This window comes from Neofelis nebulosa, chromosome 2 (genome assembly GCF_028018385.1).
Source record: "Neofelis nebulosa isolate mNeoNeb1 chromosome 2, mNeoNeb1.pri, whole genome shotgun sequence".
NCBI classification, from domain to species: Eukaryota; Metazoa; Chordata; class Mammalia; order Carnivora; family Felidae; genus Neofelis; species Neofelis nebulosa.
In genome coordinates, this window is record NC_080783.1 from 187,806,404 (window position 1) to 187,830,144 (window position 23,741).

The following is a 23,741-nucleotide window of genomic DNA, read 5'->3' on the forward strand; positions in this document are numbered from 1 at the left end:
CATTGCCTAATTTTCAACTCAGGTGCGGGGCTGTCTGGGTTTGAATATTGTGCTCTGCCATTACTTCTTACTCAACGTGTCTGTCACTGTTTCCTCATCCCCAAGATGGGGGTTGTAACAATAGCACTCCTGATAGGATTGCTGGATCAAATGAATTTAGATATAAAACTTTATGAAGTAGTCCTTTGCATATCATATATACTGAAAGCATTTGCTGTTATCCTCACAGCAGTCTGTCAATCAGGCAAATATTGAGCACTTACTGTTCAGGCACTACATTCTTAGCATTTACAGCCTTTGGAGTCAGAATTGTCCCAGGAGTGCTTGGCTGGCTCTACCCAGTTGGTAGCGTGTGCAACTACTGATCTCAGGGTTGTGAGTTTGAGCCCCATGGTGGGTGTAGAGTACTTAAAAAAAAATTTGTCCCATTTTACAGATGAGGAAACGGAAGTTCTGGTAAGACACAGCAAATCAGTGGCACAATCAATATCAAAACCAGGTCTGACTTCAGGAACTAGGCTTTAGCCCCCTCTATCTCTTAGCTTATATATGCTACATTTGATCATGGGGGGTGGGGGAGGAAGAAGACACCTAGACACCATGCAGTAGGAGAAAAGGACTAAAAGAAGCATCCCCACATATTCTAGAAATGAGAAATTATGAATGTAATTTTAAATTATGAATGTAATACGAATTGTGAATGTAATCATGTGAGAATGGGACTGAGGAGGGATAGAGGAAAAGGAACAGAGTGGCCTCAGGGGATGGTACATGTAAGGGGGATGGATGCTGGCTGGCATTGGGAGAGATCGAAGAGAGATGTAGAATGGAAGACACAGAATTCATGCAAAGATTGGGAAAAGGACAGGGGAAGGAGTGAGATGAACAGGGGGGTAACCAGTTCTGTCACCTCCAAGGAGACTCAAGGTTCAGGAATGGAAATGGGGAGATCCAAGTCCTGCTCTTCAGATCTTACTGAGGGGAAGCCTGGGGTGTCTAAGAGGCAGCAGGGGTGAAACTATGGCTGAGAGACAGAAAGTAAGGGACACCTACCAAGGGAGGAGAGCAACAGCCGCCGGGGAGCTGTCCCTGGTCCTGACTGAGCCCTGACCATCAAGATTTGGTCAGGTAGCACAAAGGTGGGAAGCTCCAGGTGTGAAGACAGCTTGAGGCCCTGCATTCCTCTTCCTCAGGGGCCTGCCATGCTTCCTCCTACACATGCTCAGCTCCACTTTCTATACCTTTCCTCAACCTTGTGCAAGTGTGGCCTCCATAACCCCATACAAGAAACCTATCCTGGGACTTAAAACCACTCTCCATTTCTTCCCTCCTAGTTGGACCCCACCCCACCTCACTTGCAGCTGAAAGCCCCAAGTCCTCTACCTGGGAAACCTTCCAGTCCCATCAGAAGTGAAAGTTCCTCCGAGCAGCCTTCCCTCACTGGTCCCATTCTCCCAGCTAAACATGGTAGCTATGGACTAGATCAGCCCTTATTCAGACAGAACAAAGCAAGGCAGAACTAGAGGGCTAGTACTCAGCATTGCTGATTAAATAAATGTATGCATGCATGAATGCTGGGACTAATTTAATGGGTGGCAGTGGGCCGTGGGGAGGTTGCTGATACTACTGCAGGCCCACCCCAACCCAAGAGCAACAGCAGTATTATGTATGGCTCCAACCTAGGAGGCTTGGCTACAGCGGAGCACTTCCACCCTAGGAGCTAGAAGTTGGCCCCCAACTCCCTAATAAGGCCTGGATCCAAACATCCTCCCATCCTTCCCCAGGCCTTTGCCCAGTTGGGTGGTGGTGGCAGAAAAAAGGAAGCAGAGACAGCAATGCAGTGAAGATCCAGGTTTACTCTTTGGGAATAGGGAGGGGTGAGGAGGAGGTGTGGGTGGGACGGGGGCGCCTCTCAGTAGTCAGCTGTATAATCTGTGCCATGTAGCCCCCGGCACAGCAGTGTGAATTCTTTCACCATCTCCTTCACCCGCCTCTTGTTCACTCGCTCACTGAAGGGAAAGGACAGCAGGTTAGTACTGTCCACCACCACCACCCTCTCCTCTGGACCAGAGCCCAGGTGCCGCCGGCTCTGCTCACCGAAGGATCTGCTGGCTGAAGGTGTCCTTCTGTTCAGGGCTGAGGCGGGCGGAGGGAAAACCAGGTGGCTGTAGTGCCTCCTTGATCCACATGCTCAGGAGGCTGAAGCAGTGTTTGTTCAGAGCAAATAGGATGTCGGCAAAGCAGTCCATGAGGCTGCGGGAGGCCTGGCCCCCAATGGCCTGAGGGAGATGGGTTCTCAGCACACCAGGGCCTTGCCCCTTTTGCGGCAAGGGTGCCTAGCCATGCGCCACCCACTCCCAGACAGTTTCTCAGCCAAGCTGCACATGGTAAGTGCTGCTTTCTGAGAGCCAGCTGATCCTCACAGCAACCCTAACAACTGTCAGCCATTTAACTGCTGAAGAAATAGAGTCAGCTTAGGGAACCAAAGGCTCAAGCTTCCCAGAGGGCAGCTGCCTCAGGAGTGAGGGCCACTCCACCCCCATCGAAGCCCCATCAAACACGGCTGCATCTCACCTCCAGCACTGCTACGAGCAGCACACGGCCATCCTCCTGTACCACTTTCCCCACAGGTTCTACTTCCCCACACCGAGGCAGCAGCTCTGTCTACGGAGGATGGAGAGGACTGTCAGCCTCAGCTCTTTCCCCACTCTCCCTGGGGACAAGACTTGCACACCATACCCCTACACTCTGGAGTCAGGGGCAGGACTGCGAATAGGGGCTGGGGTGCGGGGGGGGGGGTCAGGACTCAGCATGGGACTCACAAAGAAGCCACAGGAGGCCTTGACAGTAGGTGCCTCAGGGAACTTGAGGGCCAGCACAGCTGTAGGAGAGGCAGAGGCAGATCAGGCAGGGCTTAAGGATCCTCCTAAGGGGGACCCAGGCCCTCCTGTCCACCTGGCCCCACTTACCACACTGGAACACAGCTTTGACATCCAATCGTTCACACAGGAACAGATCTGGCTTCCGCTTCAGAGCCTGCAGGAGGTGGAGCTGGTAAGCCCAGCCCCAACCAGCTCCAAGGACCATCCCCCCTCCCCACCACTCACCTGCCACCCCAGGCCCCAACTTCACGCACCATAGGTACAGGCTGCCAAAATCAGCCACCCAGCCATCTCTGGGGGACCCAAACCACCCCACAGTTCAGTCAGGAGGGGAGCAGCCAGGGGATGCTACGTACATGTATGTGTACATGAATGCACAGGTGTGTGTGAGAGGTTAAGGGGGTGGTCACAATACAGAAAGCTTGGGTCCCAAGTCACTCCCTAAGCAAACGCTTTTATTTTCCCCTCCATCAAGGCCAGACCTCCTGCAGGCTCCAGGTAGCCAGCAGTGACTGCTTTGATTCAGAGGCAGTCAAAGCCCCCTGGATTTGTTAACAGGACAGCAGAAAGAAGAGATGGCAGCTGGATGTGGAGCCCAGTCCAACAGCCCCCACGTCCCACCTGCATTCCTCAGACACCCTCCAGCTTAGGAGGAGGAAAAGTAGGGTCGGAGCCTTGGAGCCATGGCCCCACCATTCAACCGGGATACCCTGAGTCCAGGCCCTTCTCAGCCACACCCAGCTCAGGAGTCAGCGCTGCCATGTGGGGGGAATGAGTACAAGGGGCAGAAAGCCCACCCCAAGTGGTACTAGGACACGACTGGCACATCCTCAGGTCACAGGAGATGCTCTGCACAGCTCCAGCAGTTATCAAACACGGCTGCTCCCCACCAGCCCCCCAACACATACCATGTAGACCCCCAACCCTCCAGCCCCTCACATACCTTCCACTCCCGTTCATGTGCAAGCACCCCCACACTCACCCTCTCTGGAAACACCCTACTTACCCTCAAACACACCTCTATCACATCCCTTACACATACTTTCTCACATTTGCAACACACCCTGCTACATATTCACATCCCTCAAACGCCCCACATTCCCCAGTCATGTCCACATGCCCACACTTTCAAGCTACCCAGTCCTCTAGCACATGTACCCTCCTAACACACCCATCCACACACACACACACACACACACACACACACACACACACACACAAACGCCCTCACCCCCAAGGATGCACCCTCAGTTACCCACACACATGTCTATCCAGGCCCAGAACACACTCCCTATTCCCCCCTCCTCCTGCGCCCCACCCCCCCCACCATACTGTAAGTTCCAAGAGAGTAAGAACTATGCCTGTTTTTGTTTACCATTATACCCTCAGCACCTGGCAGAGCACCAGACATGTATCACACACTAAGTATTTGTGGACTGATTAAGCGAAGGAACACATCATTTACCCCAACCCACAGGATCCCCACCATGGTCCCCGCACTAGGCCCATGTCCCCACAGCTCACCACATGTATCTTCCACAACACACATTCCCTGTATGTCAGACATACCGACACCACAACATACACTCCTTCCCCCAAATACGCACTCTCACAGCCCCACACACACACCTCCAACACATGACACTGCTTCAAAACCCATCAATGCCTAATGCACACCAACATACAACATGCATCAGTGCACGTGCCCACACTTCAACTACACATTTTTCCCGACACAACACACATACTACTTACAGCAGCTATGGGATTTGTTTCCAAACCAAACTAAACTGAAAACACACGAATAAGGTCCAACCCACTTACACATGCACCAAACACAAACACATCCCAACGCAGCCTCACAGTGGAGCCAGCACCCCACCTCCCAACAGCAGTACAACCTGAAGCCCAACTCTGGGCTCCACCCCAGCACATTCACCTTTGGCCTCTCCTTTCGGAGCTCCTCCCGGCCACCTCTCCAGAGCAGGTGGGGGGGTGGGGGCACTGAGGCAGGCAGTTCCCCGGCAGGAGCACGGGACAGTGAACCCCAGGCCCTTCAACTCCGATCTCACCCCTGAACTTCAAGGGCACCCCAGCTACGAAGGAGCTGCCGGGCACAATTACTCCCCCTCCCCCGCCCAGGCCAGCCCAGCTCCCTCCCTTTGGGATCGCCTCTCCCTGGTCTTGGTGGAAGAATGAGCTAGTTGAGGCAAAGGGGCACTAAAGGAGGATGTTGGGTTGTCAACTTCCACGGAAACAGATGAAGAAACTCTATTCAACTGAACAGAAAAAAAATTTGTCAACAGAAAGCTAAAAATAGGCTTAAATTGAATTTCAACATAAGAGAAAGAGAAAGAGAGAGAACAGAACGTGAATGAATAAAACTAAAACACACCTGTGCCAGGAGTTGCATAAATGAATCAACAATATCAGGATGATCCCTGGGCCCTAAAATATAATAAAGATGGAACTTAAGAAAAAATTATACAAACAGCAACTCAACCTCATATAGTTATGTGGGACTGAGAGCCTGCAGGGAGACAGCGTGGGGGCACATGAGCAGCAGGAAGCAAGATAAAGAAACAAAACATACAAAAACCATGAACTGGGAGAAGCCCAACAGAAAGAGACGGCAAAGTGAAGGACGGGCCTGCCCCAGCTCCCTCCCAGGGGTCCTTCCACCTACTCCCCACTCCTCCTCAGGCCAGTCCCCCCAGTGAGCCTTTGGTGCTGAAGCAATGTTGGACTCCACAGAGCTGAAGAAACAACCCCCACTCTTGCTGCGGCCTCTGGCTGGCTGGGGTGGCCCTACACTGCCTCCTAGCACATTTCCCCAACACTAGCCATCAAAGAGGAGGGCAGGGATGGCGAGAGGTTAGTCCTTGGTAATTCCCTTGGGGGCCTGGCTGAAGGCCCTGGAAAGGCCAGGGTATCAGGGCCTGAGCAGGTGCCCCCTCACTTCCATGGCCTTAGGGCTCTTGGTCTGGCCAAGGGAAGGACTCCCTGGGGTCCACTTAAACCAGAGGACTCCTCCTTGGCTAGGGCAGAGTCCAATATGCTGTGGGGATGGCTGGGCAAGCCACCAGCGGGGCCTCGGGGAAGAAACTGTATCATGAGGCCAAAAATGAGAGCCCCACCCAGCAAAGCCCCTCCACATGGACACCGACTGAGCAGAGAGCCAGGCTCAGGGCTGAAAACCAGCTCCCACCATCTGGACACACAGAGAAAGAGGGAAACCAGTCAACATGTCACCCCATGGTGCAGTGGGAGGGCAGAGGCTGAGAAGGGAATGGCAAGACCAGGACAGCATAACAGGTAAGGGGGCCATCCTGTCCTGCAAGACAACCAGCAAGCCCAGCAAGTATGATTGGTTTTGGACACTACTCTGCCTCCAGTTCTGTTGACACCTGTGGCAAGGACAAGGCATGTGTCTAGAGCTCCTGGGCTGTTCCCCTTTCAGGAGGAGGCGCTGCACGAACATCTGCCTGATACACCACTAAGGAGCCGTGTGATCTTGTGCAAGCCACAAATGCCCAGTTTCCCCAACTGTAAAGTAGATAATTATCTCTTCCATGCTTCCTTTTCCAGGCTATGAGGAGCCACTGATAAAGCCCATCTCTTTCACATCTGAGCCCTGATTTACTCAAGTCCTGGAGAGTGAGGCCCATGCCCTCTGCCAGGGTCCCCCTACAGACAGCATGTTTGACATTCGGCAGCCACCCTGCTAGTGGCTGGCCCCAGATAGTGAGGAAGAAAGGTTCCGAGGGCAGGGAGACCTTACCCTCCTTTCTTCAATAGTGTCTGATACCTACTCTATGCTGGCCTTGTTCTGGGCACTGAGGATGCAGAGAGAAGAGGCTCGACCCTGCCCTTGAGGGGCTTAGTCTAGGGAGAGAGACACACACATGAAAGCTGATTATTGAGTATGATTGGTACTATATCAGCAGTGTGTACATGATGCAGTTTCAGCATAAAGTCAGAAGCACCCAGTTCTGCCCCAGAGAAGCTTCTAGGACTGATGCATAAGTAAGGCATGGAGGAGTAAGAGCTCACCCAGTAAAGGGCACAGGGCATTCCAGTTAGAGGATCAAATGGGACATCAAAGGGAGAGGTCAGTGTGGCTAGACTGCTGGTGTCTCAGGGACACTGGCAGAAGACACTGAGGAGTATGCAGGAGCTGCGCCATGTGGGTGGGAGCAGGGTGAGAACCTGAGGCAATGGACAGCCAACGAAAGGGTTTCCGGCCAGAGAGGGAAAATACTCAGATGTGTGTTTTCTAAAGAACATTACAACTGCAGGATGCAGAATGGACTGCAGGGAAGGGCAGATGTCAGGAAAACCAGTTAGAGGACTATTGGGGCAACCCGGACACTGAGGTGTGGTCATGGAGGAAGGGGAGAGGTGGGCAGTCTGCGGGATAATCAGGAGTCAGGACCACCTAGATTTGCCCCTGACTGGATGCAAGAAGTGGGAGAGGTGGAGTTAAGGATTTAAGGGTGGCCACACTTGGTTTCTGGCTCAAGTTGCTGCTCGCTTTGCACCTACCCATGGGCCACTGGAGCAGAGGCCAGCATCATGGGACCACATAATGATGACATCAGCAGAGAGCGCTCTGGCTCCAGCTGAAACCCCTGGTAAGCCTCAAACCTGCAACCACAAATCCAGACAAGACTCATGAGGCTGGTGGAGCAGCGCTGTTTCTTTTCCAAGTTAGAAGCCTGGGTTAGACAGCAGGGGAAGCCTAGAGCCCCCTGCTCCCAGCACTCTCAGGCAGAGGGCCACAGAGAACGGGGAGCTGGGACCACAGCCAAAAGCTTTGGGCCTAAAAAGGAATAAGCCCCGATGCAGGGAAAGGAACCAGAACTCCCTGAGTACTTCATGTGCAAAAACCCCAAGCCAGGGGACCAAGAGACACTGCTTTCATACCTATAACAATCCTATCAAGCACACGAAATCTCTATTTCACAGACATGGAAACAAAGGCTCCGCAAAGGTAAGTGACTTGCCCAAGGTCACACAACTAGTTGGTGGTGATGAGCTTAGAATCTAGGTCTATCTGACTCCAAAGCCCATGCTCTTTCCACTTTTCATTATATCCCAAAGAAAAGGAGCCAGCCTAGTGTCCCAAGTCCCTCAGAGCTCTGGCCCCATCTCCCCCCACATCAAGACTGGCCCTAAGTCCAGCAGGCCAGTAGAAGACATCATTCACTCTCTTATCCACTTCAACCTACGGTGTCACTACTTGGAGGGTGACAATTGTGCTGTGCTTGATCCCCCAAGTTTCCCACCAAGTCCCATGTGCAACTCAGGGGACAGAGGAGAACAGAGTGGGCAGCTTTGGCTCCCCAATCGGGGAAGCAGAGGCAGTGGCAGTGGTGGCAGTGGCGGCAACAGCAGGGACCCTGGTCAGGACCTACCTTGTTGGAAGAGAGTGAGTGTGATGGAGGTGACGAGCAGGAAGAGGGCCTCGATTGGGGGAAAGTGGGCAGGTTCATGAGCAAAGATGTGGACCAGCTACAACAAAGCAGGGAATGCTGGTCAGCTGAGGCCCTGTCTCACCAAGAACTGGCCAGCATCCCTAGAATGCAGGTCAGGATCCCTGCCAGGACGCCATCCACCCCACTCTACCCACCACCCCATCCCTGGGTCAGACCTCTAACTAGGATGAAGTTTAAAACACTGCTGCCTCAATCAGAAGGCCCACCTGTCGAGTGAGGTCAAGAGCAGAGGCCTGGGGGATGGTGCTGTACATCCGACCCAGCATCTCACACAGCTGTGGCACCATGGGGGCAAAGTCATCCAGCAGTGTCTTAACAGACTTCTCAAAGATAGCGCACACCGCCTTGGGAAAGAAGCAAAGGGGCCCAGGAAATAGACAACAGTATTATGATCATCAAACCTGCCAAGAGACTAGATCTCAATTATTCCAACCCCTAAAAAGATGTATAATTATGTGATGTGATAGGGATTCTAATTATCATACAATGGCAATCATATTATAATCCATAAATGTGTCAAATCAACATGCTGTACACCTTAAATTTATACAATGTTAACCGTCAAATATATTTCGTTGAAAAAAAAAAGAAAAAAGGAAGAAAGCAAAGGGGTCCTGGTTAGCAGGTCACAATCACCCAGAACACAACTGAGGCTCTGCACAGAGGAGGCCTAAGGTGGGACCCTTACCTATAAGCCTGGCCTGGCCCTGCGAATCGAGAGAGGTAAATAAGCCTGACCCTCACCCTGAAAGGCAGCAGGCCAAAAGGCCTTCTCAGAGGAGCACGGGATGGAACTTTGTAACTCAAGTCTTGCTACTTACATCTCCACCATTTCCTCTCAGAGAGCAGCAATAGTAAGAAAATCCTGAATTGAAAACGGACCAAAGGCAGGTCTCTGATTACAAGGTGGATCCCTGACTGTCACTCAGCCCCAACATCATAGTTCTTTGGTCAAGGACTTCCTGTGATATTGGAAAGTTCTGAATGTCTTCCCAAAACATTCCTTGTGTCTGTGAGGCAGGATTCACCTCCTTTATTTTCTCCAGACCACTGTAAGCCAAGATGGGGCAGCAACACCTTCATCCTGCTCCGTATCTAAGCAAAGTCACGATGGGGGCAGAGAGCAAGGATTGAGGCTCACCTCCACCACTTGGGCATCATTCAGCCATTTGCTCAGCACCTTCTGGATAAGCTGGAAGACCTGCTGCAACACCACAACCACCTGAAGACACAGAAGAAGTGAGGTGCCCCACCACCACTCTCACCCACCCCAGAAGGACCCGGTAGTACAAAGTTGGCCAGAAGTTCAAACCTATTACTCCAGACTGCATGTTGAGGACTCAATGGATGGGACCTTGGGGGAAGGAGTGGTGTGTTGAATCCCCCATGAATAAAGAGGATATCCTGAATTCTAGGGATCATTTTAGAGGAAGCCTCAAAGTGCAAAGCAGGGATATTATGAAGGCTTCAGAAGATTATTAAAACTTTGTAACTTTTAAGAAAAATCACTCCCTATCCATTTCTGCTCAGAAAAATCCTTTCAGTATCAAAAGCCTATGGGTTAGCCCCTGCAGTGGAGATGCTGTCTCACTCAAACAGGCTTAGGGTGCAGAGCCCCAAGGGATGCACAGATATGGCAACTTATGGAGGAGCAGAGAGCAGACTGAGGTCCTGGGAGGTAAGGGAAGGCAGGACAATGACTACCACGGAAGGAGAAGGGGCTCTGTAGGAGGACGCTAGCCCAACTTTGGTCTAGAGCCAAAAGGGCAACTGAAACTAAGGTGGAGAGCTGAAGAGAGAAGCTAGGATACTGTGGCTCCCTTTTCTCCAGGAGAAACCCTGGGAACAATAATCCAAGCAGTGTCTCACATTTATACAAAATTTTACTCAAGACCACATATGCTACCCAGCATCATTCTATTGAGATAAGCAAGCCAGGCAGTCTGATGTTCATAGTTTTGAATGGGAAGCTGAGCCTTGCTCCAGATCAAACAGCTTGTAAGTGGTCACCCCAACCCCCTGTGCCTGAGCTTATCACAGTACTTGTCACACTGCTTTGTGACAATCCGTTTACGTATGTTTCCTCTAGACTGGGAGCAAGTCGAAGGCAAGAACTATTACACGTAGAGCATGTAAGCATCCCCAGTGCCCACATGGGATGGTGAGGAGACAAGTAGAAGACCCCCCCGGAACTGGGGGTCAAACAGGAACTCATAATTACATCATTTATGGGGTTGAAGGATAATGTCAATGTCTCCCATGAGATGGAGGAACCACAATGACATCACCCTGGTTGGGCTGGGGACAAAGACAAATATCACCCATAAGGTTGGATGACACAATGATATCACTCCCTACAGAATGAGGCACAATGATAAGGTCATTCACAGGGTCAGCACACCAAATGCATCATGCCCCATGGGGCCAAGGGAACCATGACAATATTATCCATGAAGTTGGGGAGTAACAATGATATTCCCACAGGGTGTGTGGTAGTGTGTGTGTGTGTGTGTGTGTGTGTGTGTTGGGGGTGGAGGGCAATGGCAACATCACCCACGGGGTTGGGTCCCTGTGGCACTGGCAGCTTCCGGAGCTCAGGGCCTTCATGTTCATCCTCATGATGACTGACATCCAGCGTGGTGAAGAGGTTGGAGAGAAGCCCCAAGATGTGGACAATGGCCAGTTTGTTGGAAGGATTAGGCTATGGGGAGAATCAAACCAAGCTCTGGATCTCCGAGGCCCAGCTTGGCCCCCGGACCCCAGCCCTGACTGTCAACTCCAACCCCACTCCCCAACAGCCATAGCCCACACAAAGGGCAACCCACCCCTGCCTTCTGGCCACACACACACACACACACACACACCAGCTCACTCACTATCTCCTCTGCCAGCTTCTCCAGCTGCTGGATATAGGGTGAGATAAGGGAGTGCAGGTTCTTAAGGATCTCCTCCACCTGCAGGGCTGACAGCAGGAAGCCCAGTGCCTGCATCAGCCACATGCACTGGCTTGTCTGTGGGGCAGAACATGGAAAGTCAATCCTGGACACATCTGGATGTGGGCAGGAAGAATAAACCTCTTGGGGAAGCTTCCAAGAACAGAGAATAAAAGACAACGGGTAGGAAAAGGCAGAAGAGGATTTCTGCAGATTCCCATAATATCCCCAAGGACCCCCTAGAAACTTCTGGGCTCACCTTGTGGATCTGTTTCATCAACACATCCTGGAGATAAACAGAAGGAATTTGGTATCAGCACAGGGCAGTGTGCCCTGAGACCCAGCCCAACCCTAGCTCACGCATACCTGGGAGACAGCCACAATGTTAGCAGCATAGGGTGGCAGGTCATACTTGCATTCTCGGCAGATCTTCTTGAGGGTGGACACTGAAGAGACAGAGAGCTCAGGATTGCCTAGGGCATGCAGCACGAGGGGCAGAACACTGTTGATCATGACGGGGTGGTCAGCCAGCCATTCAGACAGAGCTCCTGGGGGAAGAAGGGAGAGGGGAGGATATCTGAGGCAGGCCAGGCTGGCTTTGTACCATGTCCCTGAGAGGCAGGCAGAGCTTCTGGCAGATCAAATTACAGCCCTAGAGCTGAATAGGCAAATATGCATGCACATGCTCAAACAGGAGCCTTATAGCTGAGAAGCAGGAAGAAGTTACTCAGAAGAGGTCTAGCACTGCTGTTCCATTGACAGCAAACTAGCTTCACTGAATTACAGCTCAGAACACTGTAGGAAGGACCCCTAGATGTGCCAGGACAGCCAGTTGGCTGCAATGCTGATTGTGTGTGTGGGCATGTGTGTCTCTCCCATTTTGGACAGGAACCAGCAGGCCAACTATAGCTGGGGATGGGGTGCCTGTGGCTCTGGAAATGTGCTCATGGGTGTGTGCCAGGTCTCACCAATGGTGAACATGACAGTATCCGCCAGCTGCACGTTGCTGATGCTGATCCGTGGAATGAGGCCAATGAGCCCAGGCACCACATCAGAATAATTGACATCGATGGTCTCTGCGATGGATTGGAAGCCATAGAGCAGGGCCTCTGTGTGCTGAGGAAAGAGGGTGCCACTGGCTTGGCTGAGGAGGAGGGTGTGACAGTTCTGGGAGGGCTGAGGGAATCAGGCTTGGGAGGTACCTGCCAGGAGTAGGGCTCCTCTGAGCTGGTGAGCAAACGGCCCAGCTTGTCATAGAGGTTGCTGAGCAGCTCGGCCCCCAGCATCTCATACACATACATGAGCGTATCTGAGATGTCCACCCTAAGAAGTAGACGAAGACCTTATACACTGCCCGGATCCTGCTCCCAAGCCCAGGAGCCCACCCCAGCTCCCTCACAACTGCAAAAGTGCCTAGAGAATAGAGAAAGGAACCTCAGGATTCAAGAGGCCTGGTCTTGGGCTCCTCCCCTCATTGCCTTCATTATTTCAGGACTCTATTTAGAGGTAGGATTGGCCTGCTACCATCACCTGTAAATTCGGAACTGCTCCTTCTCATCTGAGGACCAGAATCCATATTCCTCATCAGAAGGAAACTGGGCCTTGTGCAGAAGCACATCCACCAGCTGGAAGTAGACCGGCCGGTACACCTGCTGGTACACAGCCTGCTTCTCTGCCTCAAAGGACAGAATGTCATCCTGAGAGAGCCAGGGAAGAAAGTTAGCCACCTCAGCACCAGGCCCAGAAGCCCATGATCTACCTTCTGTCATTACAGCCCAATTCTACTAGAGGTCACATAGACACACCTGCAACGTGTACCAGAAGGTGAGGGTCAGGGAACTGGTAGTCTCATTGACAGGATAGTGGCCAGGGATGCCGGTGCAGAACATAATCATGTTGACAAGGGCCAGGAAGCTCTGCCAGTGCTCCACTTGGTCCAGCAAAGCCCTTGGAAGGAGGAGGTATAGTAAGGTCATTCCCCCTCCCCCAACAGGGCTCCAAAACCACACCTCTTAGAGGGCCCTGCTATCCCACCCCCAGCTGCCCAACTGCTCACCGGGAGTGGTTCTCGCCCAGGGCCACAGCAATGCGACAGATGCCATGGGAGGTCTCCATGTCCCCATTCTGCACTGCCTGTCGCAGTTGATCTTGCAATCCCAGCACCAGCGGGATGAGTTTGAGGAGTGTGTTCACATACCTGGAGGCATGAGGTAAGGAGACCCATCAGAGCTGTCTACCCATCCCCCACCAGCTTTGAGAGAAAGGCATATTCTCCCTGTCTTCCATCAAAGCTCACTCCCCACAACAAACCCAAAGCAAAAAAGAGGTCAGGGCCTACATCGTAGCTTTGATGCTGCCCATGTTGAGAAGAACCTTCGGTCAGAGACTTCCAGGAGAACTCTGAGAAGGAAGTATGAGGTCAGTGTTACAGGTTAAATTGTGTCCTCTAATTGGACTTACAGTTGGTGCTGGTACGAGTTAAGACTTCTGGGGAAGTTGGGATGAGATGCATGTATTTTGCATGTGGGAAGGACATATTTTGGAGGGGCCAGGGGGCAGCCTGTTATGGGCTGAGTTGTATCCACCAAGAAGATGTGCTGAAGTCCTAATCTCCAATACCTCAGAATGTAATCTTATTTCAAAACAGTGTCATTGCAGATGAGATCACAGAGTGGGGGGGGAGCTCTACTACAATACAATGGATGTCCTTATAAGACAACCATGTGAAGACAGAGGCTCATAGGGAGAATGACATGTGATGACAAAGGCAGAGATTGGAGTCATGCAACTTAAAGCCAAGGACCACCACAGATTGCCAGCAAACAAACAGAAGCTAGGAAGAGGTGAGGAAGGATTCTCCTCCGGGTTTTTAGAGGAAACCGACACCTTGATTTTGGACCCCCAGCCTCTGCAACTATGAGACAATAAATTTCTGTTGTTTAAAGCTGCCCAGTGTGGGGTACTTTATTACAGCCCCTCCAGAAAACTAATATAGACAGTGTTAAGGGAGACTGAACAGGATGAGTGACAGAGGAGTTAATACAGGCTCAGGAGCCCTGATAAAGACTTCAGAAGGCACCGACAGCATCAGTCCCCACCTTCCATTCCACTCCCTACCACCAGATCCTAATTCCTATGTACTCTGGTGGCAGTATGAAGGGACAGCAATAGATGATGAACTAGGAGACAGCTAAGAGGAAAAATGGACAGGACTTGATGACTGACTGAATCTGACAATGGGAAAGAGTCAAGGACAACTCTCAGGTTATTGACTAAACAACTAAGTAGACGGTGGAGCTATTTACTGAGGCCAGGAGGGGTGGGTAGAGGGGAATAGTAATAAATTTAATGGGAGGCCAGAAGGCGATAAGTTCAGTGTTAGGCATGTTGAATCAGAGGTACCTGGTGAGATATGCAAACAGAGGTGTCCAGAGAGTTGGATATAAAAACCTGAAGCCCAAGGGAGAAGTTAGAGCAAGAGACATAGTCATCAGCAAACAGCTGGTAACTGAAGCTATGGGAGTAGATGAGCACTGCCCAGGAAGAAAGCGGTGAATGAGAGAAAAGAAGGTGCAAGTCAGAGTCCTGAAGCACAATGATCCTTAAAGGGGAGCAGGGGACACACAGTATACAAAGGAAACTGAGAATGCTAGCTCTATCTCACTGGACCCCTCCCCAGCAGCCTGCTGTGGAGATCAGACTAATCACATGAAGTGATACTCTCAGAGGGAATCAGATGCTTGAGACCCCTCTGCTACCAATCATAGTGTCACCATAGCAATCTATGGAGAGGTAGGAGGTTGAGAGTCCAGAGGAGTTCTATTTGCATTTGCCCTAAGCAGGCTGCTAGGCAGGTAGTCTCAACCTCAGGGGTAAGATGAAAACAAGGGGCAACCAGCCCAGATGTCAGCTTTCTCCAAATCCTCATTCTGGTTGGACAAGGTATCCATACCAGGATACTCCCAACCCAGAGACAGCCCTAGAGGGTTCTGCCTGGAAACAGCTGGGATAGCTTCAGTCTCATGACCCTGACACAGGCTGCACCACCAGACAATGGGCACCTTCAGGCCAGACTCTGGCACAGAGAGCAGGGACAGGGCCAAAGTCATGGCGTGTGAGCTTACCAGCAGCTGAGATGGGGGCAGGAGATAGTGCCCTGTCCCCAAAGTGTCCCCACCAAGGCTCCCTCACACCTGCCAAAGTTCATGTACACAGCAGGTACTCAATCTTCACTGAGTTCTTAATTGGTCACATTTGAGCTGCATAATAGGCTAAGTCACAGACAAGTCCAGAAGGGCTCAGAGTATAACTCAAGGTCATATAGCAACTTTGAGACAAATTCCAGGCTGAGGTAGCCTCTTCTGCTGCAGGACTGCTCTTTCAGAGCCCTACCTGAATTTTCCCCAAAGGATCTATGCAAATCTCAGCCCATATCTCAAATTCTAACTGATGGGAGCCCCCAAGAACTTGTCTAATTCACCTTCTCTCCTCCCCCAGCCCCCAGTGAAAGCTTTTCCAGGACTAAAAACATATTTCAGGAAAAAGAAAATTGAGGGAGAGAGAGTCAGGCAAGCAGCAGCAGCTGTGGAAGAGTGGGAAAGAGAGGACCTGAGTGCAAGCTCAGCCAAGGGGACAGCCAATATTAGGACACCTGGGGAAGGCAGTGGCTGGATAACCCAAGAGGCAAAACCACAGGTGACTTTCTCAAGCCAAAGTCTAAGAAGCTAGACTAGACAGAGCAAGACCCAAACTCTGACACTAGGCTGGTGCAGCACCCCGGTGGGGGAAACCCTTGTTTAGATTTCCCACCACCTGGGCACCTATTCCTGAGAACTATGCACACAGAAGAGCAGGTCTGAGGCTTCCAGAGGTTTCTAGGTTTGGGAGAGGGAGATAGAGAGGATGTCTTTAAGCCCATGGCTGAGACTGGGTTCAAGAGGCCTAGTTCTGTTGGTCAGCTCAAGCTGCCGGGGCAGGGCTGCTGGGACTTGCTGGCTGCCACTCACACTGAGCTCAGCCCAGACCTGCAATTAGAGCTCAGGGAGGAGAGCTGAGAAAATGGGGAGAGTTGCTAAGCAACCATGGGGGCTGCAGCCAATGGGCGCTCAGGAGGCTGTGGGTTCCCTCACTGGCTCCTTGTTCGCTCATTCGTTCAGAAGAGAAGAGGCATCAATTACCTGCCAAAGCCCTGGAGACCGGCTGGGCGGGTAAACCTGGGTGTATCCAAGGACACCCCACATCACCCATGCACTGGCCCTGGCCAATTCCCTTTAGCTACCAACTGTCTGAGTGCAGCCGGCACTCGAGCTTCAAGCTGCCAAGAAAGGCTAGTCCTGGGACTTGATACCCACCTTGAGTTGGAAAACCTGGGAAACCATGGGAAAGATACACTAACTGCCAATGCAAAACGATACCAAATACTAACAACTGCCTTTTATGGGGCGTGCAAGAACCAGGCTAAACCTTTCATAGATATTTTCTTCTTTAATCCTATTAATATCAAAATATCCTTTATAGAATACCAGGGGCAGACCCTGTGCACATTGTCCTATTTAAGCCTTTACAACTCTCTCAGGTTAATATGATCACACCCATTTTACTGATGAGGAAACTGAGGCTTAAAAGCGACTTATCCAAGGTATCGGACCTAGTAAACAGACCATCTGGGATTCAAACTCAGACATGACTAATGCCAAGGCTAGAGCCATTAACCACTCTCTGATGCCATCTCTTTCAATGTTTTTCCCCTCCAAGTCTGCTAAGGGTTTCTAAAGTCCTACCTCTGAAGTGTTAGTGTCTCCAGTCTTGCCATGGCCAATCCAACTTATACCAAACATCTCATTATGGCATTTTCTCTACTTGAAATCCTTTAATATCTTTACATCATCCTCAGGATGAAGACCAAAATCTTAAGGCTGGCTGACAAAGGTCTTACATAATCTGGGCCCAGACCTCCCACAACTGGTCCTTAAATCCTGCTGTTTAATCACCACCACTCACCAGGCTTTCTCAACACCCTTTCTTTGCTAAGGCTCTTTAAAGCACACTTCCTCTGGGAAGCCTTTCACAGTCCTAAGACCAGGTTAAATGCCTCCTCTGGGCTCTTACAGTCCCCCCACCATTTTCTCTATCATAGCGTTCATCTCGTTGACCACATTTGCCCCTCCATGTGTCTGTTAGACTGTGAGCTCCTGGCTTGCTGAAGTCAACCCATTCATCTTTACGCACCTGGTGCTCAGCACAGGGCCCAAGACACAAAGAGGCACGCAACAAACATTTGCTGCACAAACACCTCGCTACACTCACCTTCCTTCAAGTCCTTAAAGGTACTATGGTGCTACGCACCAGGGGCCTTTGCCCCTGCTATAGTTCCTGAAGCCTGGAGCGCTCTCTCTTCCCCTGAACTCCCCCACCCTGCTCCCACCTCTCAGGCAACTCCTACTTTTCATCTGTTCAAAAAACACCGAATGCTACCAAATGCTGCCAGGCACAATGTGATAAAATAAAATGATTCAGTGTCTGTCCTCACAGAGCTGAGAGACCAATGAGGAGACATACATTAATTTATGATGAAACTGTGTTACAGGCTAAGAAGGAAAAACACTAGAAGCTCTGAGATACAATAATAGAGTAGACCAAACTTAGTCTTAAAAATCATTGAGGGCTTTCCTAAGATAATGAAATTTCAGTTGAGGTAGAGATGATGTGCCAAGTACCTGTGATGGTTCAGAAGCTAGAAGGAGCATGGAACATTCAAGCAACTGAAAAGACTGTATGAGAGTGGAGAAAGGAGCATAACATGAGAAGAGGTTAGAGATGCCATGCTGTGCGGCACCTTGTGGATCACGTTAAGGATTCTGAACTTCATCCTAAGAGCTGCAAAAAGCCACTGAAGGGTTCTGAGCAGAAAGGACAAATTGGATCCTCCTTTTCAAAAGATCACTCTAGCTGCTCGGTGGACAATATGGGTACAGGAGTAAAAACCAGGGGACTAGTGAAAAATCTCTGCAATCATTTGGGGAGAGAGATGATGACAGCTCGGACTAGGGTGGTGGCAGTGGAGATGGGAAAAATAGATTTGCAATGTGGTCAGGAGCAGAACAGCCAGGACATGGTGACTGATTGGTTGAGAGAAAGAGAAGAAAGAGTCAAATATCTTAACTGAATAATTTGTTGGATGATTAGTTGTGTCTCCCTCTCTGAACCATAAGGACAAGGACCATGTCTTGTTTGCCTCCTCGTGTATCTCCAGCATAGGACCAGGTATGCAGTAGGCACTCAATTCGTGTTTATTGAACAGATAGATGGAAGGCCAATCAAACTGTTCTTTTCTGGGAAGATGGGGACCAGCTCACCTCTGGGCATCAGGCTGTGAAATGGCATTGACAATGGCCTCCACACTGCTGTCGAAGAGCTCCGAGTCCTGCAGAGCAGCAAAGGCAGCCTGAATAAGCGCCTCACAGTCCTGCAGTGGCACCTCCAGCTGCACCCAGCTGGAAAAGCACTTGAGCACCTTCTGACGCACACAGCTGGGTGAGCTGGGCTGCTGTAGCAGCTGCTCTAGCAACGGGAAGACAGCCCCGCACTCCACTGCCAGGCTGGCCCGCACCAGGCCTTTGCGATACTGGGGCAGGCGGCTCGTCTGGAACTCCTCTGGCAGCACTGTCAGCAGCTCTAGTAGGGCCAGGCAGCGGCCCTGACCATCCACCGGTGAGTCCTCAGCCTGGAAGAGCCGTACCATATCTGCCACAGCACACGGCCAAGCATCAGGCATCATGCTGAGAGCCAGGGAGGCCAGTGCCACGCACAGCCGAGTCAGCACGATCTTGGAGCCACTAGCAAAGTGGGTGATCTGGGTGAAGAGCTGTGCCTTTAGACTTTCATACTGGTCAGTGGGGATGTCGCTCCAGTAGCGAGAGATCTTGATGTGCAGGGCACTGGCCCCAAAGTACTGGATCTCAGGCACCTTGTCGGGCTGCAGTAGCTGCCAGCTGAAGTGCCAGGCCTGTGGGGAGACCTGAGCCTGCATCAGCCACTTCTGAGCCAGGTTCTTGTTCTCAATGTTGGGATCGTAGTAGAGCTGGTGCAGCGCCTGCAGGACAGCACAGGACTGAGCAGGTGTTGGCCACTCTGGATCCTGTCAGAGCCCAGAACTTGGTCTTGCAAATCTGCTCTCTCTTTCTGACTGAGGGGCTGAGCAGGTAGAGCTCACTGTTTCCTGAGCCGAGGATCCTACTGATACCCGGAAAGCCTGAACTCTGCCCGTGCTCTACCATGTTGTCATCATAGCCAAACATTAGAGGTTCAGAAAGTGAACCTTCACAGGAAAGCAGAAAGAGGCTGAGCTCCCCAAAGGGGAGGCCTTTGAGGTAAAGGACAAGGCCCAGGTTGAAGGAATGGCTCCACAGGGATAAAGCTAAGCCTGAGAAGAGCATGGAACAGCCTGAAGGGCCCTGACCCTCCCAGGCACAGCTGGTCCCATCAACTCCAAAGGTTCTATTCAGCTCCCCCAGGATCATCCCTCGGTCACTCCAGATGCTGGCACCAAAGCCATTGTGAAATCTGAGCACGACTAAGGCTTTGCCAGGCAGCCTTAGGCCAGAGGCATACTGGAGGGGAGGGTGAGAACACCCCCCAGAGAGCGCATGTGAGGGTCCAAAAAGCTGGTCAAGAAGTCTTGGCTGGCAGCCCTGGCAAATGCCTTGCCTGGAGCTCTCAACTCGCCAAATCCCAAGGGTCCCAATTCCATAGGGACTTCACACAGTAAGAAAACAGTGGTTCGTCTCCCTGGTTGCACATGGAAGAGTGTGCCACCATGCCAACAGCACCCAGCCCCAGGGGGTGGAAGAGTGAGGTCAGGACTCTGACCCCCTAAGCAAGCTCCATCCAAGTAGACTTAGCCCTATTTGTACCTCTGACAGCAGCTTATATTTACAGTCCCTTGTTTGGCTCCTCAGGGATGCTGAATTCAGCAGGCAAAGAAGCAGCAGGGATGGATTTTCACCATTTGGTATGGCAAAAGGGGCTCAAAAATAACAAATGAATATCTGCAACCATTCCTTGCTTTCCATCTCCCCATTCAACCCAGCAGGGAGGCATTTCTGCATCCCAGGCCTCAGGGGCAGAACCCAGAAAAGAACCAGAGAAGCAGTTCAAAAAAGATGGGCTGGGCAGTGGGAGAGCCTGGGAAGACCATGGCAGGAAGCTATGTGGACAGGTGAGCAGAGAAGGATCCTGAGGCTGCCAGCAGGACCGGATCCCTTAGATCCATTACCAGAGAGAGGGGGTTAGCCCTTCCTGCCTGCTCGGGACTCGTCTGGCCTCCATCCAATACAAGAAGGATCCTTCCCTAAGAAAGAGTGAAAACATAACCCAGACTGTTTCAGTTCCAGGTTATTTTCTGAGCCCCTGGGTCACAAAACAGGTCCAGTATGGCTCAGCATCTGTATGGTTCCCGAGGGCTGAGCTGTAGGTCTCCTGGATTCCTGGTTTCTTACTGCACTGCTTATGCAGTACCCACGGAGCTGGAGAATAGCCAATCCGGCCGGAGGTCTAGGCTATCAGCACCCTGAAGGGACCAGCCCAAGACCCTAGAGTATCCAAAGAGAACCCATGTCTAAGGAAAGCCAAAAATAGCCCATTAGGACACCATAACACTGCTGTCCACGCCTGCCCAGAGAGACAGCAAATGCCAGGTGCTCTGGGGGCACCATCCCAGCAGGCACCCAGCCCAGGCCTGGGCTCTGGCATTAATGTCAGTCCCCAGAACTTCTGCTCTGTCACCGGTATGCCCACCCCCGGGCCCTCATACCTTCTCCACGTTCTCCACAGTGAAGTCCAAGGCTGGTGCTGCTCCAGCCCCTGCAGCCCCAGGCTGCTCCTCCCGCCGCTCCATCTTTGCTCCCTCCCCAGCAGGGAGGTGGACCCTGACCTGTCTCCTGCCCCAGCCCCTTGGCTGCTGGCCCCGTGCTAGACCCCAGCTTGGGTGCCCAGGGAGCGGTGGGGTGACAGGGGGCCCAGGGCGGGCATGGCTGCCGAGGCCTCCCCACCTCGGATGGGGATGGGGGGCTTGCCAGAGGCCAAAAGGAGTGCTCTTAGGAGGAGACCAACTGAGGGGGACTCTGAGGAGGGAGCCGTCAGTGAAGAGTTCACAGGCGGGGGTCCTGGTGGTAGGTCACGGCTCTGTCCCCAGACTCTCTGAGGAGGGAGTCACAGGGAAGGCAGGCCTGTGGGGGAAACCGAGCCCCTGGCCCGTGAGAGGTCACAGGGTCGATGGCCTGTACCCACAACACCCTGGTCTGAGTGCGCTCTCGGGTCCTACGAGGAGGTCACGGGGTGGGGGGTGACGAGGGAGAGAGCCCTTCGCGGGTTACGGAGGCGTCCGACGAGGCGCAGGGGTGCAGCTTCGCAAGTCTGGGGCGAAGAGTCCGTAGAGTTGAGGGGCTGTGGCAGATCCCCTCCGGCCGGCCTGGCCCGCGCTCTTCTCACCGCCCGGCTCCGGCCCCGCTACTGCCGCTGCCGCCGCCCCAGTGACTGACAGACGAGCCGGCCCGGCCGGGACGGGGCGGGGACCTCAGCGAGGCGCGGGCTGCCCCGAGCGCCTGTCCCCGGCACCGCCGACTCCGGCGCCGCCCTGCCCCCGCGCCTGCCCTGGCCCGGCCCGGCCCGGCACAGCCCGGCCAGGCACAGCGGAACTGCGCGGAAACTCATTCCGGGTCCCTGGCCCTGTCCTCGCGCCGGCCCGCGCGCCCCCGGAGCAGGCGACGGCGCGGCGCGCCGCTCGAGGCCCCCGCTGAGCCAAGGCCCCGCCGCTGTGCACCCTGGGAAACGTAGTCCGTATTGCGCCTAGCGGGAGGGCGGCGCCTTGCGGCGGAGGTCGGGAGCACGTGGGCTGGGGACCCGCCGAACCCCGCCAGCCCCAGACGTTCTGCGGGCGACCGGGACAGAGTCGCGGGTGGCGCTGATGAGCAGCTCCCTAAGACTGAAGGGGCCAGTGGATGGAGCTGGGAATCCAGGCTAGAGAATAAGGTGTGTGTTGTGGGTTCGCGGGGAGAAACAGGTCACTGATGCTGCGCTGTCTGCGCTTTCTGGCACCCAGGAAGGGGGCGGTCTGGGAAGAAGGTGTCAGCACCACCCTGAGAAGAAAGGGGGCTTGGCGCCCCTCAGGAGTAAAAAAGGACAGCTTTCCGGGCTGCCCAGTTAGCAACCCGGAAACCTCATACCATGGACAGTACTCGGAGAATTTTACGTGCTGCTTGGAAGCAACTTCTCTTTATGAGTGATTAGAATAAGAATAGCTCACCTTGAAGTGCTAGGAACAGTACTTTGCATACCTTAGGTCCGATTCTCTCAACATCTCGGAGGTGGGTATTTTAGTCACTATTTTCTGATGAGAAAACCGAGGTTGGGAAGGTTGAACTTTTCTTGTCCAGGGACACACGGCCTAGCCACAGATCTGGTCGGCCACAGACCCCAGCAGTCCCTACCCCTTACACTTGTCCTTTTATTAAATTTTTTTAAGTTTATTTATTAATTTTAGTAATCTCTAGGCTCAAACGCACAACCTAGAGATCAAAAGTCGCATGCTCTTCCCACTGAGCCAGCCAGGTGCCCTTTCCTGTTATTAACTCTTGCCAGCTATCCCAGAAGGGGAAATAGTAATCAAAAGGGAAAGGACCTCTGTACTTGTGTTCCGTGGAGGAAGCTGACATTGGCAATAGCTGCTGAGGCCTGAGGTGAATGAATGAAGGCTTCCCCGAGGAAGAGAAACTTGGTCTGAGCTTGAATAATAGAAACTGGTGAGGATGGGGCTCAATTAGATAGGAAGCAAAATTCAGTGGGAATTGAGACATTCAACAAATTTTAAGTGGGGTTTCAAGTGGGCAGTGATGATTGGATTTGCATTTTAGAAACACCTATCTGTAGTATGCAGAATAAATTGAAGGAAGGGGCTTTTCATCATGTTGGGGGTACAGGGAGAGAATCCTTGGCTTTCATCTGATTCTCTAAAGGACTCTATACCTCCAAAACAGGTTAAGAACCACTCCTATGGGGGCTCGTGGGTGGCTCAGTCAGTTAAGTGTCTGACTTTGGCTCAGGTCCTGATCTCGCGGTTCATGAGTTCGAGCCCTGCATGGGGCTCTGTGCTGACAGCTCAGAGCCTGGAGCCTGCTTTGGATTCTGTTTCCCTCTCTCTCTACCTCTCCCCTGCTCACGCTCTTTCTCTCAAAAATAAATAAACATTAACAAAAATTTAAAAAAAAGAAAGAACCACTCCTGTGAATAAGAAAGGTAATCTCACATGGCACAGACTCTTAGATCTTTTCTCAGATCCCTCAGCTTTCTATGCAACCTCTCCTTTTCCAGAAGACCTCAGTGAGTCGGCCAGTGCACATACACTCTGTCATAGGGATTCTAGGCAGGGGAAA

The 23,741-nt window shown here is 52.2% G+C and overlaps 1 protein-coding gene across 3 annotated transcripts; it reads right to left on the reverse strand.

The window, feature by feature from the left end:
* Positions 1-1,836: 1,836 nt before the first annotated feature.
* On the reverse strand, positions 1,837-21,996 carry IPO13 (importin 13). Of its 3 annotated transcripts, none has more exons than XM_058717703.1 (20): positions 21,125-21,993; positions 18,669-19,405; positions 13,370-13,510; positions 13,119-13,260; positions 12,844-13,010; positions 12,516-12,636; positions 12,282-12,429; positions 11,680-11,861; positions 11,573-11,599; positions 11,245-11,391; positions 10,938-11,081; positions 9,522-9,602; positions 8,587-8,724; positions 8,300-8,396; positions 5,278-5,330; positions 2,970-3,036; positions 2,823-2,881; positions 2,575-2,664; positions 2,098-2,279; positions 1,837-2,009 (listed from the first exon to the last, which is right to left on the reverse strand). In XM_058717703.1, exons 1-20 carry the CDS (start codon positions 21,206-21,208, stop codon positions 1,913-1,915), a joined length of 2,904 nt encoding a protein of 967 aa, XP_058573686.1. In that variant the 5' UTR covers positions 21,209-21,993; the 3' UTR covers positions 1,837-1,912. The 3 variants fall into 3 exon arrangements, 2 of the variants coding, with proteins under 2 accessions (XP_058573686.1, XP_058573688.1); XM_058717705.1 differs by having other exon boundaries at positions 11,257-11,391; positions 21,125-21,990; XR_009258170.1 differs by lacking the exons at positions 1,837-2,009; positions 2,098-2,279; positions 5,278-5,330 and having other exon boundaries at positions 2,585-2,664; positions 21,125-21,996.
* Positions 21,997-23,741: the final 1,745 nt, after the last annotated feature.

Bases quoted from the DNA above. Each gene is read 5' to 3' on its own strand.
- IPO13 (XM_058717703.1), bottom strand. From the start codon at position 21,208: ATGGAGCGGCGGGAGGAGCAGCCTGGGGCTGCAGGGGCTGGAGCAGCA. The intron at 11,392-11,572 runs GTGAGCCCAGAA...TCTGCCCCACAG, and splicing joins TGATGAAACAGATCCACAAG to ACAAGCCAGTGCATGTGGCT. The intron at 9,603-10,937 runs GTGGGTGATGTT...CTGTGTCTTCAG, and splicing joins TGCCACAGGGACCCAACCCC to GTGGTTGTGGTGTTGCAGCA.